Genomic DNA, 14,668 nt, shown 5'->3' on the forward strand with positions numbered 1-14,668 from the left:
GGGTTTGGGTGGCGACGGGATAATAGGGGTGACAGCTAAGAGTATGAGGTTTCTTTGAGGTGATGAAAATGTTCTAAAATTGATTGTGGTGATGGTTGCACAACTCTGAATATACTAAAAACCACTGAATCATACAGTTTAAATAGGTGAATTTTATGATATGTGAATTCCATCTCAATAAAACTGTTACCAAAAAAAAATCATCAAAACATTAGAATAGCTTCTTATCTAAGCATTTGGGTTCAAGTAACTGCCTCTATGATTCTTATGCTGTTTTTCTAAATCTCTAATGAGATTATTTTTAATGAGAAAAGCTGCCTAGCCTGGTTGTTAGAGCAAAGGCTTTGAATGAGACAGGCCTGGATCAGTTGGTGGTTTCAACACTTTCAGGCTTTGCTTGTCTTTGAGCAAATTTTATAGGTCCAAGTCTCAGTTTCTTAAATTGTTGAGGATAATATCAATCTCCCATGGTTATGGTTATTATTAGAGGCCCACAGCATGTGCAATAAGTGTTAGCCACACTTAATGTGAAAACAAATTATTGACTTCTCATCAGTATGGCTACCTAAAACAGGAATTAACATATCTTGTCTGTGAGCAGGGCAGAATGACTGCAATGGAGAGATGTTTCAACAAATATGTACTGAGCAGTGGCACTCAGTAGTGGGTGCTGGGTGGTTAAAAGAACATGAATCTCCTTCACCCCCAGGAGTTTACTGTCTGATGAGTGGCACCGAGAGTAGAGGGTATCCCTTTAAGACATGAGTTTGTACTAACTACATAGGAGTAAGAGGGAGAGGTCAATGAAAGGAGCTCACGTGAAGGTATTCTGGAGATGACACTCAAGCTGAGTATTGAAGAATGAGAAAATTTAGCCTGATAAAGAAAGGCCAGAAGGGCTTCCCTGGTGACAGAAAAATGGTGCAAGGAAATGCCTGAAAAGCCCGTTTGTATGTCAACTCTTAAATTTATATCTCCCAAATTCCAGGCTTCTATATCAACTGCAAACTCAAAATCTTTGCTTTGGATGGCTAATAGGCTTCTTAACCTCTTTCCTACCTGTGTTCCTCTCACAGCTTTCTTCATCTCCAATGATTGCAACTCCATCCTCCCGGCTGCTCATGGCAAAAAACTTGGAATTATTCTCAACTACTTTCATTCCAACATCCACTTTGTCAGGGAATCATCTTGGCCCTACCTTTAAATATATGCAGAATCCATGAGTCCATCTCAAACCTGTTACTCAAACCTGCTACTACCCTGCTCTGAGCCACCCGCTCTTGCCTGCTACTACCTGGCCCATCTGCATTCGCTATACAGCACCCAGAGTGATCATTTTCAAATAAAAGTAAAATCGTGGTACTTCTTTGTTCAAACTCCTATAGCTTGTGTTTCACTCAGAATGAAAGCCAGCGTCCTTACGAGGGCCGACAAAGCCATTGCTGATTTGTTCCCTCACGCATCCCCTTCCTGTTCTCCTCACTAGTCTCCCTTGACTTCATTTGGCCCGCTGATTCTGTTTGGCCAAGGTAGTGGTTTATTGCTTTATTTTTTTGTCTTTGCCTATGTACTGCTGAAGAGGAAATAAATATAACTAAGCAGGTGTTACGGTTTCTTGCAGTACCAGCACCCCTTGTCTTACTCCTTGTTTGCTTAAGCACTCACACACCTGCAGGCCCTAGGAGGCAAATGTGGAGCCACTGAGGGTTTCAAGTAGGTCAGATTTGCAATTGGATAATTTTGCTTTCAGCATGGAGAATGGACTCAAGGGGAACTCCACTGGAAGCAACGGCCGAGAGACAAGTTAGGAAGTATTTTACAACAGTCCAAATGGCAGCCTGTGCTAGGACTCTGGTTGTTAGTGGGAAAGGAGAGAAGATTCCAGATTCCAGAAATACTTCAAGGTAGAATTGGCAGGACCTAGTGTTTGGGTGAATATGGTGTTTCTGGCTTGAGTCACTTGGTGGAAGAAGGTATCGCTTACTGAATATGGGATTTATGTAAGAAGATGAAATTTGAAAATAAGAAATGGGAAAAAATGTGAATTTCCCTTTGGACATTTTGATTTGGGAGCATCCAAGAAGAGCCACCACGGGTAGAAACTGGATTTAGGATTCTCAGGTTCAGGGGGAGAGGTCTGGGCTGGAACTCTGAGTTAGCCACGACGTTGCTAGAAACGCTCACTTTTTCCTAATTAGAGGTATTGGTTTTCTTTTTTCAAATTTCACTCTTCACTTAAACTCCTCTATCATAACTTTTCCGGGAACATACACTATGGGCAACCTCAGTATATTGTCCCCTCTTCATGATTCCTTCGGTAATTTTAAAATCTTAGCTGTCTTGAGAATTTGGCTGCCCTAACCGATTGGAGGAAAAGTGTGAGGAAAATCTGGTTCCTAAAGCACGTGAATATTTAACTTTTTATACAGGCATTCATAGAACTGAACGCGCTCAAGAGCTGTGTGTGGCGAGTACTCCCCCTCCTTCGGTATCTAGAAAACTCTTCCCTTCCTTCCTCGTCTTCCCAGGACTAGCCAGAGGGTCCTCCATCCCCGCACCCGCTCGGAGCCGGTCTTTTCTTACTGTGCACGGTGTGGGCGGAGCTTGTGCGGGAGCTTGTGCGGGGAGAGCAGGCCTGAGCAGCAGTCACCACAGGAACGAGACCCCAGCTAGTTCGGGCTCTGAGGGCGATGCGTCTCCAGGGCCCTAGCGGTGGCAGCGCCGGGGTCTGGGCGCCCGTCGTTCCGCGGCCGTTGGCGGTGGGGCCGGCCCCTGGCCCGAAGGAGGATGGGCGGGGGCAGACGGCGTACTTTCCTCGGCACCGGGGGGCCCGAGAGGCGCGTGACTGCCCGCTGCTCGGCGCCCGCATTGTCTCAGCTCCATAGCAACTCGGGCCGGGCGGGGCCACAGCGGCCGGCGTAGTCCGGGGCCGCGCGCCGCTCCGCGTCGTCATCCGTTCCCGCACGGCTGACGGGGGCGCGGGCAGCGGCGGCGGCATGACCGAGAGGCGGCTCACCGCCGGTAGGTGGGGCGGCCGGGGTCGATGTCGGGGCCGAGGCGCGCGGGCCGCTGCTCTCGCCCGCGGGGCGGCCCCACTGCGCACCGCCTCTGGGTTCCCTTCTCTGCCCATGCGTCCCGTAGCACTGGCTCCAGAGTTCTCTCACCGCATTTTGTAAGGAATTTAAACCCTCACCCTTTTCCCAGTGCTTCGTTGGCCCCGTCCTGTTTTATCTTGCTTAATTCTCCGTTTTGCAGCGGGAGTAATGGAGGCCTTCGTCTATTAAGGTTAACTCCAGGGTCACAGTCAATTAGTGACCAAGCTGAATTCCAGAGGCCTTTCCTCCCCACTTCCACCTTGAATTCCAACTTAAAATTCAGTCCATGTGCAGAAAATGAACAGAGGGCCAAGATTTTACTGAGCTTGCCCACGTATAAAGCTGGGCTAAGTGCTGTCTCAAATTATTTCATTTACTTTAAAAGGAAATCAGATTTGAGTGAGATAATGTAATATTTTATCTTGTTTCAGAGCCACCAACTATTACAGAAGAAGGATTTGTAAGTACAATTTAGAGAGCTACTTTTTCTTTTCTTGGCTTTTTTAAAAAATAGCAAATCATAGATCATTGGAAAAAAAAGCTGTTTCTTCTTTTTGCCAAATGAGTATAATAGAGGCTTCCATTTCATAACAAGGGTGCTGAGTACAAGAATTGCTTATTTTTTAACAGGTACATTTTCAAGAAGGGGCCATCTGACGTTTATGGTGGATGCTCTTCATTGTTAAAGTTCTTTTACATAAATGGCCTCATTTAATTTTGCTGAACTTGTTAATGACTCCATGAGAGGTAGACTTCATCTCCATGGTTTTATTGTGATGGGGCTGTGCAGTTCCTGGTTACAGTAAACATTAGTAGGTGGCATTGATTGATGATAAGTGGTCTATTTACAGTTGCAATTCCTTTAAAAATGTGCTAAATATGTTCTTAGGTCAGACTTCTGGAGAGTTGAGTAATAATAAGTACTTGGCCAAGTACATCGTAATTGTTGTCATTTAGGTGAGTGCTATACCTAGGGTGGTGGGCTCTGCTGTGGTTCCCGCAGTGTATTTAAGGAACTTGCCCAAGTTTATACATTAGCTAGGAGGCAGTAGAGCCTCATTCCTACTAAGGTTTGATTCCAGCAGTTCTAACCACTTCTCTAGATTATTTGCTTATGTCCTACAGCACTTATTTCTCTTCTTGGTCAATTATCTTATTTGCTTTTGACTTTTTATTCAACAAACGTGAGCACCTCTATATTCACAGCGCAGTGCTAGATGCTGAGGATAAGTCTCCAAAAGTTCACAGTCTAGTAGGGGCTATGAGAATGGAGGCTCTCTGCTAGCTTCATTTGCTAGTACTTTCCACTTTCACCCTTCCAGACCTTTGGTCCACCACTGAGAGAGGGAGACCAAAATAGAGGCACGAAGAGTGTGTCAGAAACTCCAACCATCTTCCTGTTGCCTTGGCATCACTCAGTGTAGTGGCATATTTCTTAATCTGCTTACTGAACTGTTCTTCACATCAGCAGGAGGTAGGTAAGCGTTTCTGGAGATAACCCTTTCCCATACAACTCCAGCACTAACTCTCTGACAAGCACCCAGCGACATTACCCTTTGAGCTGTCTGCTAACCTCTCCAGGTCTTTTCCCAACTTATGGGAACTCATAACATCTTGAAGATTCTATTAGCCACTACACTTTCTCTTGGTTTCTTTGTACCACTGTCTCCCAGTTCTCCCATCTCTCATTTTTATGTCCCTCTTTCTGGCTTCTTTTTCTTCCTTACCCATGAAAGTGTTGACCTTCTTCAGGATTCTCTGGGAGGACTCCTCTTCTCCTCCTATGGCTTCAGCTACTCTTATTTCACAGGACTCCCAAATCTACACATCTCCAGCCCACACACCTCTTATGATGCTAGAACTCTGTATTTATTGGGTTATTGGACACCTACATCATCTGGATGTCCCTGCATCACTTCAGTAGTCTAAACTGAATTAATCACCCCACCCCATTCTATCTATCTTCCTCTTTTTCTTATTTTGGTTAATGATGCCACTGACCATTCAGTCACCCACATCAGAACCTTTCTTCCCTTTTCTTCACCTTCCACCTGCAGTCATTTAGCACGTTCCTTTCATAGCCAGATCTTTTTCTCCATCCTCGGCGCTGTCTTATTCAGGCCCTGAGCATGGACTTTGGCAGTAGTCCTCCCAGATATCACTGCCTCCAATATTCCCTCTGCCAACTTCAATTTTCCTTTGCCTAAGGCTTAAAGAGCAGACTCCTGCACGTCAGCTATGCTGGATTACTTGCTATGGCTTTGCTCTGCCTTTATATTTTTCCTTCTCTCATCAGTCCTACCTTGGCTATCAGATTGCTGTTAACTCTTTAAAAAATTACCATGTTACTTAATTGAGCTTTATTAATCCTACTATTTACTGAATGCTGGCTGCATGTTAATATTTAACCTCAAAACAACTCTATTAGGTGGTTATTAACACCCACATTTCACAGATGAGGAAGTCAGTGTTCACAGAGGCTAACTAACTTGGCTTGGGGCCACACATCTAGTAACTGGCAGAGCCACAATGTCAAAAGCCTCCCTTTAGCATTCAAAATCTTTCCTACAACGTTTCAGCCTTCTTTAAACCTTACCTTCCAATACTTTTATGTGATAAAGACAATGTTCATACCATTTTAGGTTTATAAAGTACTTCCGCATGCCCTCTGCTCCAGCCAAACTGCCCTGCTTGCTTCGTTGCCTTTGCTGTTGAGTTTTGTCTCAGTTGCCCTTCCCCATCCATTTCACAGTCTTGCACGTGCTTCAAGGTTCAGCTCATCTCCTGCATGAAACCTTTCCAACCTAAAATCATCCAGATTGCCTTTGAGCCCTGTGCAGCTTTCAGTTGTGGCCAGTTTGTGACCAGATCCTCAAATTCATATGCTCACCAAGCATTATCTATAGATTATTTAATTCATATGTCTTGCACATAATATTTATCTGTTTTTCAGAAGTATAAAAGTATTTTTTTCTCATGAATATTTTTAGAAGAAATTGTGTGACAGAGATCTCTGGTTCCCCAAAATCCATTCTACCATTTTCCATAATACATACCAGACATATTACTGTCCAAAATAATTACAACACTTTCTAGCCTCCCTTGCAGCTAAATGTAACCAAATTCTGCTTACAATGGAACGTAAGCAGAAGTGTTGTGTCATACTTCTGAAAAGCTGATGTTTACAGACATTAAATAACTAACCCCTGGGTCACACAGCTAGTAACTGGTCAGGCCACAATTAGAACCTGTGTCATTCTAACTGTACTACTCAGATAAATGTAAAGGGAGAGAACATGCCCTTCGTCTTGTTTCTTGCTGGCTGAAATGAGGATGTGATCCTGGAGCTGAAGCAGTCATCTTGGATCCTGAGGTAGAAGTGGCATCTTGAGGATGACACAGTCACAAGATCAAAGGAGCCTGGGTTCCTGATATGTTGGGAAGCCAGTCTGCCAGTTCTGAACTGCTTATAATTACATGAGAGAAATAAACTTTTGTGTTATTTAAATAGTGTTATCTTGGTTTTCCATTACTGGCAGCAGAGTCCTATTCTAATATAAAGTGCTTCCATAGTCATAGGCACTTTTTGCTTATTGCATTTTCTCAACCAGTGATCTAAAAACTACAGTGCTATTAAGTATGTCTGCAAAATAGTTTAACCCTACGTCTTCAAATGAGAGAATAACATTTAGAATAAATCATTTGTTGTCAGGGACACATTGCCTTGTATATATTTTAACTTTTTGTTTGTAAATTTTGCAATTTCTTAACAAAATTGTGAACTCCTGGAGGGCTAGTGTTGTGACTCAGTACACCTTAATATTCCCTATAGTTAATAGCACAATTCCCAGAATATGTTATTAGATGATTGATAAATTAGTGTAATTGCTTCACTTATCAATTTTTTGCAAAGCTTCATTTGGTATATATTCTATATTTTCTACTTTAGCATTTTTAAGTAGCATTTTTTCTACTTTAGTGTACTTTGGTCTTTGATAATTTTCTCAGGGAAAATATATACAAAAAGCTTACATATTCAGTTTTCTCATTAGTTCCTTTGGGAATATATTTTTAATTATATAAGCAATGTATAAAAACATTCCTGTAAATAATTCAAACAATAAAAGTGATAAAGTGAATGCTTCTCTTCATTACTTCCCTCAATGCCATACTCTTTTTCATATTCCATAAAAATTGAAATATAAATCTGTCATAGCAAGAATAGTAGAGTTCAGACCGCTTTATGATACATTGAGATTTGATTATGTGTTAGGTATACATTGAGAAAAGTTTAAATTTTAGAGTGACCCCTAAAATTCTTTTTGACTTTAAAATAGAAAATAAATTAGTATTAAAGACTTAAGTACTTGACTCTTTAAATTCAAAATAATATTTTTTTATTGTGCCTTAAAAATTGAAACTATGCAGATAGATATGTCATGCTTCAAAAATAGTCTTTGTAGAGTAAAAATTTTGTAGTATACTGATCTATTTTGTTGAAGGATTTCTGATATATAAAACTCACAGTTTCAACTTTAAAAGCAGATGCCATTTAAAAAAGAAAAGAGTGTTTTTTAAAAAAGCAGATGCTCTTTATTTATACCATAAAATTGAGACTGTAGTTTCAAGCAGTATTTTCTGTATTTTACTTGTTAAAAATGGTATTTATTTTTAGTTAATCTTTAGTTTGTTTAAATTCATATTCTGTTATTTGTATAGGGTGAACGAATTTATTATAAACACAGAGCATTTCCCAAGCATGAGGATATTCTCATTATTCTAATGTAATATGCAAAAAAATCCATATGTTCCAGTCCTCATGAACAAGACTGTCTAATTATATGAACATTAATGACCAATTGGTATTTGTCTTTTCATATTGTAAATACGGCTGACTGCACATCAGTTGGTTGAATGAACTGTGAGAGCACACTCGGTTGACACGCTAGGTGGCGTTATGTGGAAGTGGTGGAGGGCAGGGGCAGGTGGATGGAGGTACCATCCTGCTTCCCTGCTCACTTTCTTTTAAGAGGGTGCAGAGCGAGGTGCGAGAAGTGTTTCCAACAAGTCATTCGGAAACAGACTGGTCCTAGAGGTCCTTTGGAAAGTGTAGGCAGTTTGGAATCCTTCCATCTCTGTGGAGTCCAGTTCTCTGGTTGGAATCAAATTCTCTAATGCTTTTTGGAACTGCAGAAAGTGCGTTAGAAGTTCCATCAATATGATAGTCAACAAGTATATTTTTAAGCAACAACTTGCACTTCTCATTGTATTAGGCACTACTGGGGACACACGCTGTCTGTCACTATTCCCAAAAGTTGTATACCTTCTGATTGGCGAGGTGGCCTTTAATGAGGACACACAGTTTATATTTAAGTATGAATTTTGAGGTTTGAACCAAAAGCACATTTAGAGAAGCTTTCTATCCGTAGGTAAGTTGTGGCATGGGAGAAAAGGTGATAAAGAGTGTGAGATACTCTTTTAAATTAGGATACCAGATTGTAAGAACTTTTGTACAGGGAGAAAGCCTTAGGGTATTTCGCCAAATGAATTGACTGAAGCCAAGTAGGTATAATTAGACAGTGTGATTGGATAAAAACGGAATTGAGAGTTTCCTTTACCTTCTCCAGGCCTTTGAGAATTTCCTCCAGGAGAGAGCGTGAGAACAGAAACCAAATGGAAAAGTACCGCTGGGTAGATGCTGATTGTAATATGTGATGATAACCCTTGGTGTAAAAGGAGATCCATACTTTTGTTCTTCATTGCTTGAGCCACTCATATTTTCTCCTTCCTTCATAAACTATATTCATAATACAATATACAATTATGTCATCCCATGAGGATCTGATAAATGGTCTTTTGGCTCTTAAGTTTCCAGAGTGCCTTGGATCTATGCAAGATATACTTTCAACAAGCCACTTTGTGAAGTTTGTTTCCCCTTATGTTCTCTTTTTGTTTTTCTTTTTTGGCAACATCTCTGCTTTTTATTTTATTGATGTTGCTTTATTAGTGTCTTTCTTAGGTTATCACTCTTTAGGTTTCATGTCCTCAGTATAATCATTCAAGCATTCACTCAACAAAAGTGTAGGCATCTATTATCTGAAGCTTTGGGAGTTTTTTTTAATTGAAGTATAGTTTATTTACAATGATATGTCAGTTTCAGGAGTACAGCAAAGTGATTCAGTTATACATATATATTCTTTTTCAGATTCTTTTAGCATTGGGAACTTTCAAAGTGAGTAAGAAACAGTCTTTTTCCTGCAGAAATTCACAGTCCAGAGAGTGAGATATCTAAACACACAATTATAGTCTGAAATATTAAAAGTTATGATAGGGGAAACATATCATAGTTCTCTTCTTTTGGAGAAGAAAAAAGAATAGATGGGTAAATAAGAGGAGAAAAGATTTTCCAAGTAGAATAATCAGCATGCGCCAAGGTGCAGAACTATTAAAAAAATTGCTATGACTGGAGCATGGTAGTATGAGATGAGGCTAGACAGCTGGGCAGGAACCAAATTGCATTCATCATAAGCCATTTTTTTTGTGTTAGAAAAGGATGGGGGATTGGGAGACAGGTGGAACCCTTGTATTGATTGTGGTGTTGTTAGGAAGATTGATCTATACTGTAATGGTGATAAGGAGAGATAGGAAGATGAGGTTTGGCATGTTATGGGCAGAAGGGTGAAGCAGAGGTCCCAGGGGTCTGACCATTAGTGCATGGGATGGCAGGGCAGTGGTCAGAAGATTGTCAGATAACCAGAGACTGATTCTAGATGTGATGATAATGATTTGGGATCTGTCATTTAGTACACAGGAGGCTAAGAAGTCTGTCCATAGGTGCAGAGAAACATGATATTGTTTCCTTGTACATAAGTCCCCCCATCCCAACATTTTTTTAATGAAAAAAATTTAAACATATAGGAGAGTTAAAAGAACTGTATGGTGAATACCTATATACCCATCACCAAGGTTTCAGAGTTATTAGCATTTTGCTACATTTGCTTTTTCATGTTTCTGTCCTTCTGTCCATCACACCATTCGTCCATCAATCCATTTTATTTTTTTATGCATTTCAGAGTATAAGCTGCAGACATTGATATGATACAGATCACCCCTAAGTATTTCAGCATTTTATATCATAAACTAGTGTTCAATATTAGTTTATGGTTCTTATGTTGAGGTAAAATTTATGCACAGGGAAATGGAAAACTTTTGAGTCCCATTTGACAAATTTTGACAAATGTATATACCTGTGTAATCCAAACCTCCATGAAATATAGAACATTTCCATAATCTTAGAAAGTTCTTTCATGCCTCCTTCCAGTTGATTCTTCCTCCATTCCCCAAAGACCACTGTCCTATTTTTTCACCATTGGATTATAGATTCAAATTCATATAAATGGAATCATACAGTTTTCTTTTGCGTAAAATTACTTTTGCTCAGCATGTTTTTGAGATTCTCCACGTTGTTGCATGATTCTGGCATGTACATAATTTTTTATTGTGGTAAAATATACATAAAATTAAACTTAACATTTTAACCATTTTTAAGTGTATGATTTCAATGGCATTAAGCACATTCACATTGTGTAACCATCACCACTGTCCATCTCTAGAACTTTTTCATCATCCCAAACTGAAACTCTGTACCCTTTAAACAATAACTTCCCATTACCCCTCCTCTAGCCTCCAGTTACCATTATTCTACTTTCTGTCTTTATGGATTTGCCTAGTCTAGGTAACTCACATAAGTGGAATAATACAATATTTGTCCTTCTGTGTACGGCTTATGTCATTTAGCTTGACATTTTCAAGGATCATCCATGTCATTGCATGTATCAGAATTTCATTCCTTTTTAAGTTTGAATAATTCCATTATATATACATACCATATTTTGTTTATACTTTCACACATCAGTGGACATTTGGGTTATTTCCACCTTTTGACTGTTGTGAATAATGGTGCTAGGAACACAGGTGTACAAATATCTGTATGAGACCCTGCTTTCAGTTCTTCTTATACCCAGAAGTAGATTGCTGGATTATATGGTAATTATATGTTTAACTTTTTGAGGAATTGTGGCTGTACCATTTCACATTCCTGTCAGCAATGCACAAGGGTTCCAATTTCTCCACATTCTCACCAGCACTTGTTATTTTCATTTTTTTAAAAAGATCATAGCCATCCTAGTAGATGTGAAGTGATATCTTGTTGTGGTTTTGATTTGCAGTCTCTTGTTGCTATTGTTGTTGAGTATCTTTTCATGTGCTTATTGACCATTTGTATATCTTCTTTGGAGAAATGTCTATTCAAGTCCTTTTCCCGTTAAAAAATTTGTGGTTTTTTATCTTTTTCTAGCTTAGTTCTTTATATATTCTGGATATTAAACCCTTATCAGCTATATGATTTGCAAATATTTTCTCACATTCTGTAGTGTGTCTTTTTACTTTCCTAGTAGAGTCCTTTGATTCAAAAGTTTTTAATTTTCATGAAGTCCCATTTATTTATTTATTTTTTGCTCATGCTTTAGATGTCATATTTAAGAATCCATTGCCAAATCCAAGGTCATGAAGGTTTATCCTTATGTTTTCTTCTAAGTATTTTATAGTTTTAGCCCTTATGTTTAGGTCTTTGATCCATTTTGAGTTAATTTTTGTATATGGTATAAGGGAAAGGTCCAACTTCATTCTTTGGCATGTGGCTATCCAGTTTTCCTAGCACCATTTGTTGAAAAGAATGTCCTTTCTCCACTGGATTGTCATGGCACCCTTGTTGAAAATTATTTGACCATATATGAGAGGATTTATTTCTGGACTCTTTTCTATTCCAATGGTCTGTATGTCTGTCTTTATGCCAGTACCACTTTATTTTGATAACTGTAGTTTTGTAGTAAGTATTGAAATCGGGATATATGAATCCTTCAGTTTTTGTTCTTTTTCAATATTATTTTGGATGTTCGCAGTCCCTTGAAATTCATTGTGAATTTTAGGATGGGTTTTTCATTTCTGCAAAAAAAAAAAAAAGGCATTGGGATTTTGATGGAGAGTGTATCAAATCTGTAGATTGCTTTGGGTAGTATTGTCATCTTAGCAATATGGTCTTTCAGTCCATGAACATGGCATGTGTTTCCATTTATTTATATCTTCTCTAATTGCTTTCAGCAGTTTTTTCGTTCAGTGTACAAGTCTTTGCCTCCTTGGTTGTTATTCTTTTCTCTGCTACTGAAATGAATTATTTTCTTAATTTCCTTTTTTGATGCACATAACTTTTTAAAAAATTTTTTATTTATTTATTTATTTATTTTTGGCGGCATCAGGTCTTAGTTGTGGCACGCGGGATCATTTCGTTTTGGCACGTGGGCTCTTCGTTGTGGTGCACAGGCTCTTCGTTGCAGTGCACGGGGTCTTCGTTGCAGCACGCAGGCTTCTCTCTAGTTGTGCATGGGCTTCTCTCTAGTTGTGGCATGTGGGCTCCAGAGGGCGTGGGCTCAGTAATTGTGGCATGTGGGCTCCAGACTGCTTGGACTCTGTCGTCGTGGCACGCGGGGCTCTCTAGTTGTGGCGCACGGGCTTAGTTGCCCCTCAGCATGTGGGATCTTAATTCCCTGATCAGGGATCGAACCCACGTCCCCTGCATTGGAAGGCAGATTCTTAACCACTGGACCACCAGGGCAGTCCCCTGAGGTGCATAACTTTTTAATATTAGGTTTTATGCTTGAGATAACTGTATGTAATTTCTAATCAAGACTTCCAATGTTGATCTTTTAATATTCTTGTATAGTCTCTCTTGGTGAGGAACTGTATCTCCTAATAGGTATTAACATTTTTTAGACTTTCTTACAACCATTCAAAACTGCAGAAGTTGAAATTAAGTTTTAAATTTAACAGTACTCCCTCTTTTCATGACAAATATAATGTTAAAAATTCTTAGGAAAAACAAATTTAGAAGTCAGTAAAATGTTTCAGTTATTTCAAAATAATGATGAAACTCTATAATGCAGTATATGCATATATTTTTCAAGTGATTGCCTTGTATCTAGCTGGTATACTACTACAAGGATCCATCAGTTGCCAGTAGACAGAAATATCTGTTGTATGTGAAGGCCAGATTTGGGGCCATCATCCTTCCAGGGTCTCCCCTCCCCCTTTCGTTCAAGCTGTTAACACCTTTTGACTGTGAACCGTCTTCTTGGACATCTCAAACAGAAACTCCTCCAGCAGCTTCATAGCGCAGTGGTATGCTCTGCAGCTAGCTAATAAATCCACGTCCAGGGGCTTGAGCAGCTCTCTGGCTATGCTCAGTGTCTGGGTGTGGGATGTGGCCGATAAATCACAGACTCCAGGGAAAGGAGTTGGATCTGAGGAGTCCCAAACAAGTTTGCTCACAACCAGAGGTCACCATCCTGGGAGCACCAGCCATCCCTGACTGTGCCTGGTAGCCTTGAGGTCTGAAGAGGTCCACTTTCACTTGACCCATTGAATTCCATTGTCTGCACACCACCACGTGTCATGGCCATACCGGGTGGGAGGCTCTGGTCTAGTGACTGGCATGTTTAGAAAGGAGAAAAGAAAGAATTTATATGTACTTTAGGAAGAAGAAGCAAAAATAGGTCCATCCTGATAGGCTTAGACCTTATTTCCAAAATTATACCTATCTCCTGATCGATGATAGCATTCCCAGTCTAAAGTGTGTCAGTTTAGGATTCTGCATTGGAAATTAGATGAATGGCTTTGGCTAATGTGTGAATGGCTTAAAAGGAAGTTGGAAACTTGGATTATTTTTCTAGTTGTGCCATTAGGTAACTGATTACCTTTACTGTGTTTTGCTTTCCAACCTCTCTTTCCTCATGCATTTCTCTCTTTACTCTGCATTACTGCCTCTCATGTGTATACTTCTAAATATAGAATTTGAAGTTATTTGAAATGCAATTCAAATGCCATTTTCCCCACTTGATTCTTTTCTGATTCCCCCTACCAAATAATATCTTTCCCTCCTTTGGGAGGAAACGTTTTATGTTGTAATTTTCTTATGGCATGTATTGTATTCTTTCTTGGACTATGGTTTTTGTCTGTCTTTATCTCATTTCCTCTTCCTTGTTTAGAAGGTCTCTGTATATCTTGCATCTTTTAGAGTTGTGAAGAAGTTGTAGTTTATCTCATTTGAGAGTCCAGCAAAATGATTTTTTAAGCAATAAAATTTTTTACCTATTATAATTAGCAAGCACATATAAACTATTTTGTTTAACCCTCTGTCAGGGAGAAATTGGAGAAGTTTGGACTAAAAATGGAAAAGCTGACTTCACTTTCACAGATGGCACACCTGTAATACATGAAAAAACAGGTTTTTCAAGAGTGCATCCAATTCTGAAAAAGTGTTCCTGCCTTCCATTGCATCATTCTGCAGAGAATCTGTGTTGCAAAATTTGCAGCCAGGTTCATGGAATGATGTAATGGAGGAATTGATTGTAACTCAATTTTCTCCTTGATTGTACCACTAACCATCACCAGTTTATTGGTTATTTGGAAGATATTAAACCTGAATATGGAGACTTAGTTCATTTTACTACAGCCAAGTG

General features: G+C 39.6%; 2 protein-coding genes across 9 annotated transcripts in view; one reads left to right on the forward strand and one right to left on the reverse strand.

Annotated features, from left to right (window-relative positions):
- LOC307176350 (uncharacterized protein) overlaps window positions 1–2,998 on the reverse strand; it is a gene marked incomplete at its 5' end in the record, with an annotated part of 36,703 nt that extends 33,705 nt beyond the window's left edge. Inside the window, one exon of the mRNA XM_079902399.1 lies at window positions 2,584–2,998. Within this exon, the coding sequence (XP_079758525.1) occupies window positions 2,584–2,998 (415 nt within the window). The remainder of the gene's footprint in view (window positions 1–2,583) is intronic.
- Window positions 1,506–14,668, forward strand: part of RGS22 (regulator of G protein signaling 22) — a 155,984-nt gene continuing 142,821 nt past the window's right edge. For 6 of the 8 annotated variants that reach the window (XR_013824630.1, XM_079901974.1, XM_079901976.1 and 3 more), the window contains exons 1-2: window positions 1,506–3,021; window positions 3,527–3,555. Coding sequence is in view for 7 of the 8 variants with exons in the window: in XM_079901974.1 (XP_079758100.1) it covers window positions 2,997–3,021; window positions 3,527–3,555 (54 nt within the window). In the remaining variant the exon portion in view is untranslated. The remainder of the gene's footprint in view (window positions 3,022–3,526; window positions 3,556–14,668) is intronic. The other 2 variants (XM_079901979.1, XM_079901980.1) reach the window with 1 other exon arrangement.

This window comes from Stenella coeruleoalba (assembly GCF_951394435.1).
Source record: "Stenella coeruleoalba genome assembly, chromosome: 17".
In the NCBI taxonomy this organism is placed as follows: domain Eukaryota; kingdom Metazoa; phylum Chordata; class Mammalia; order Artiodactyla; family Delphinidae; genus Stenella; species Stenella coeruleoalba.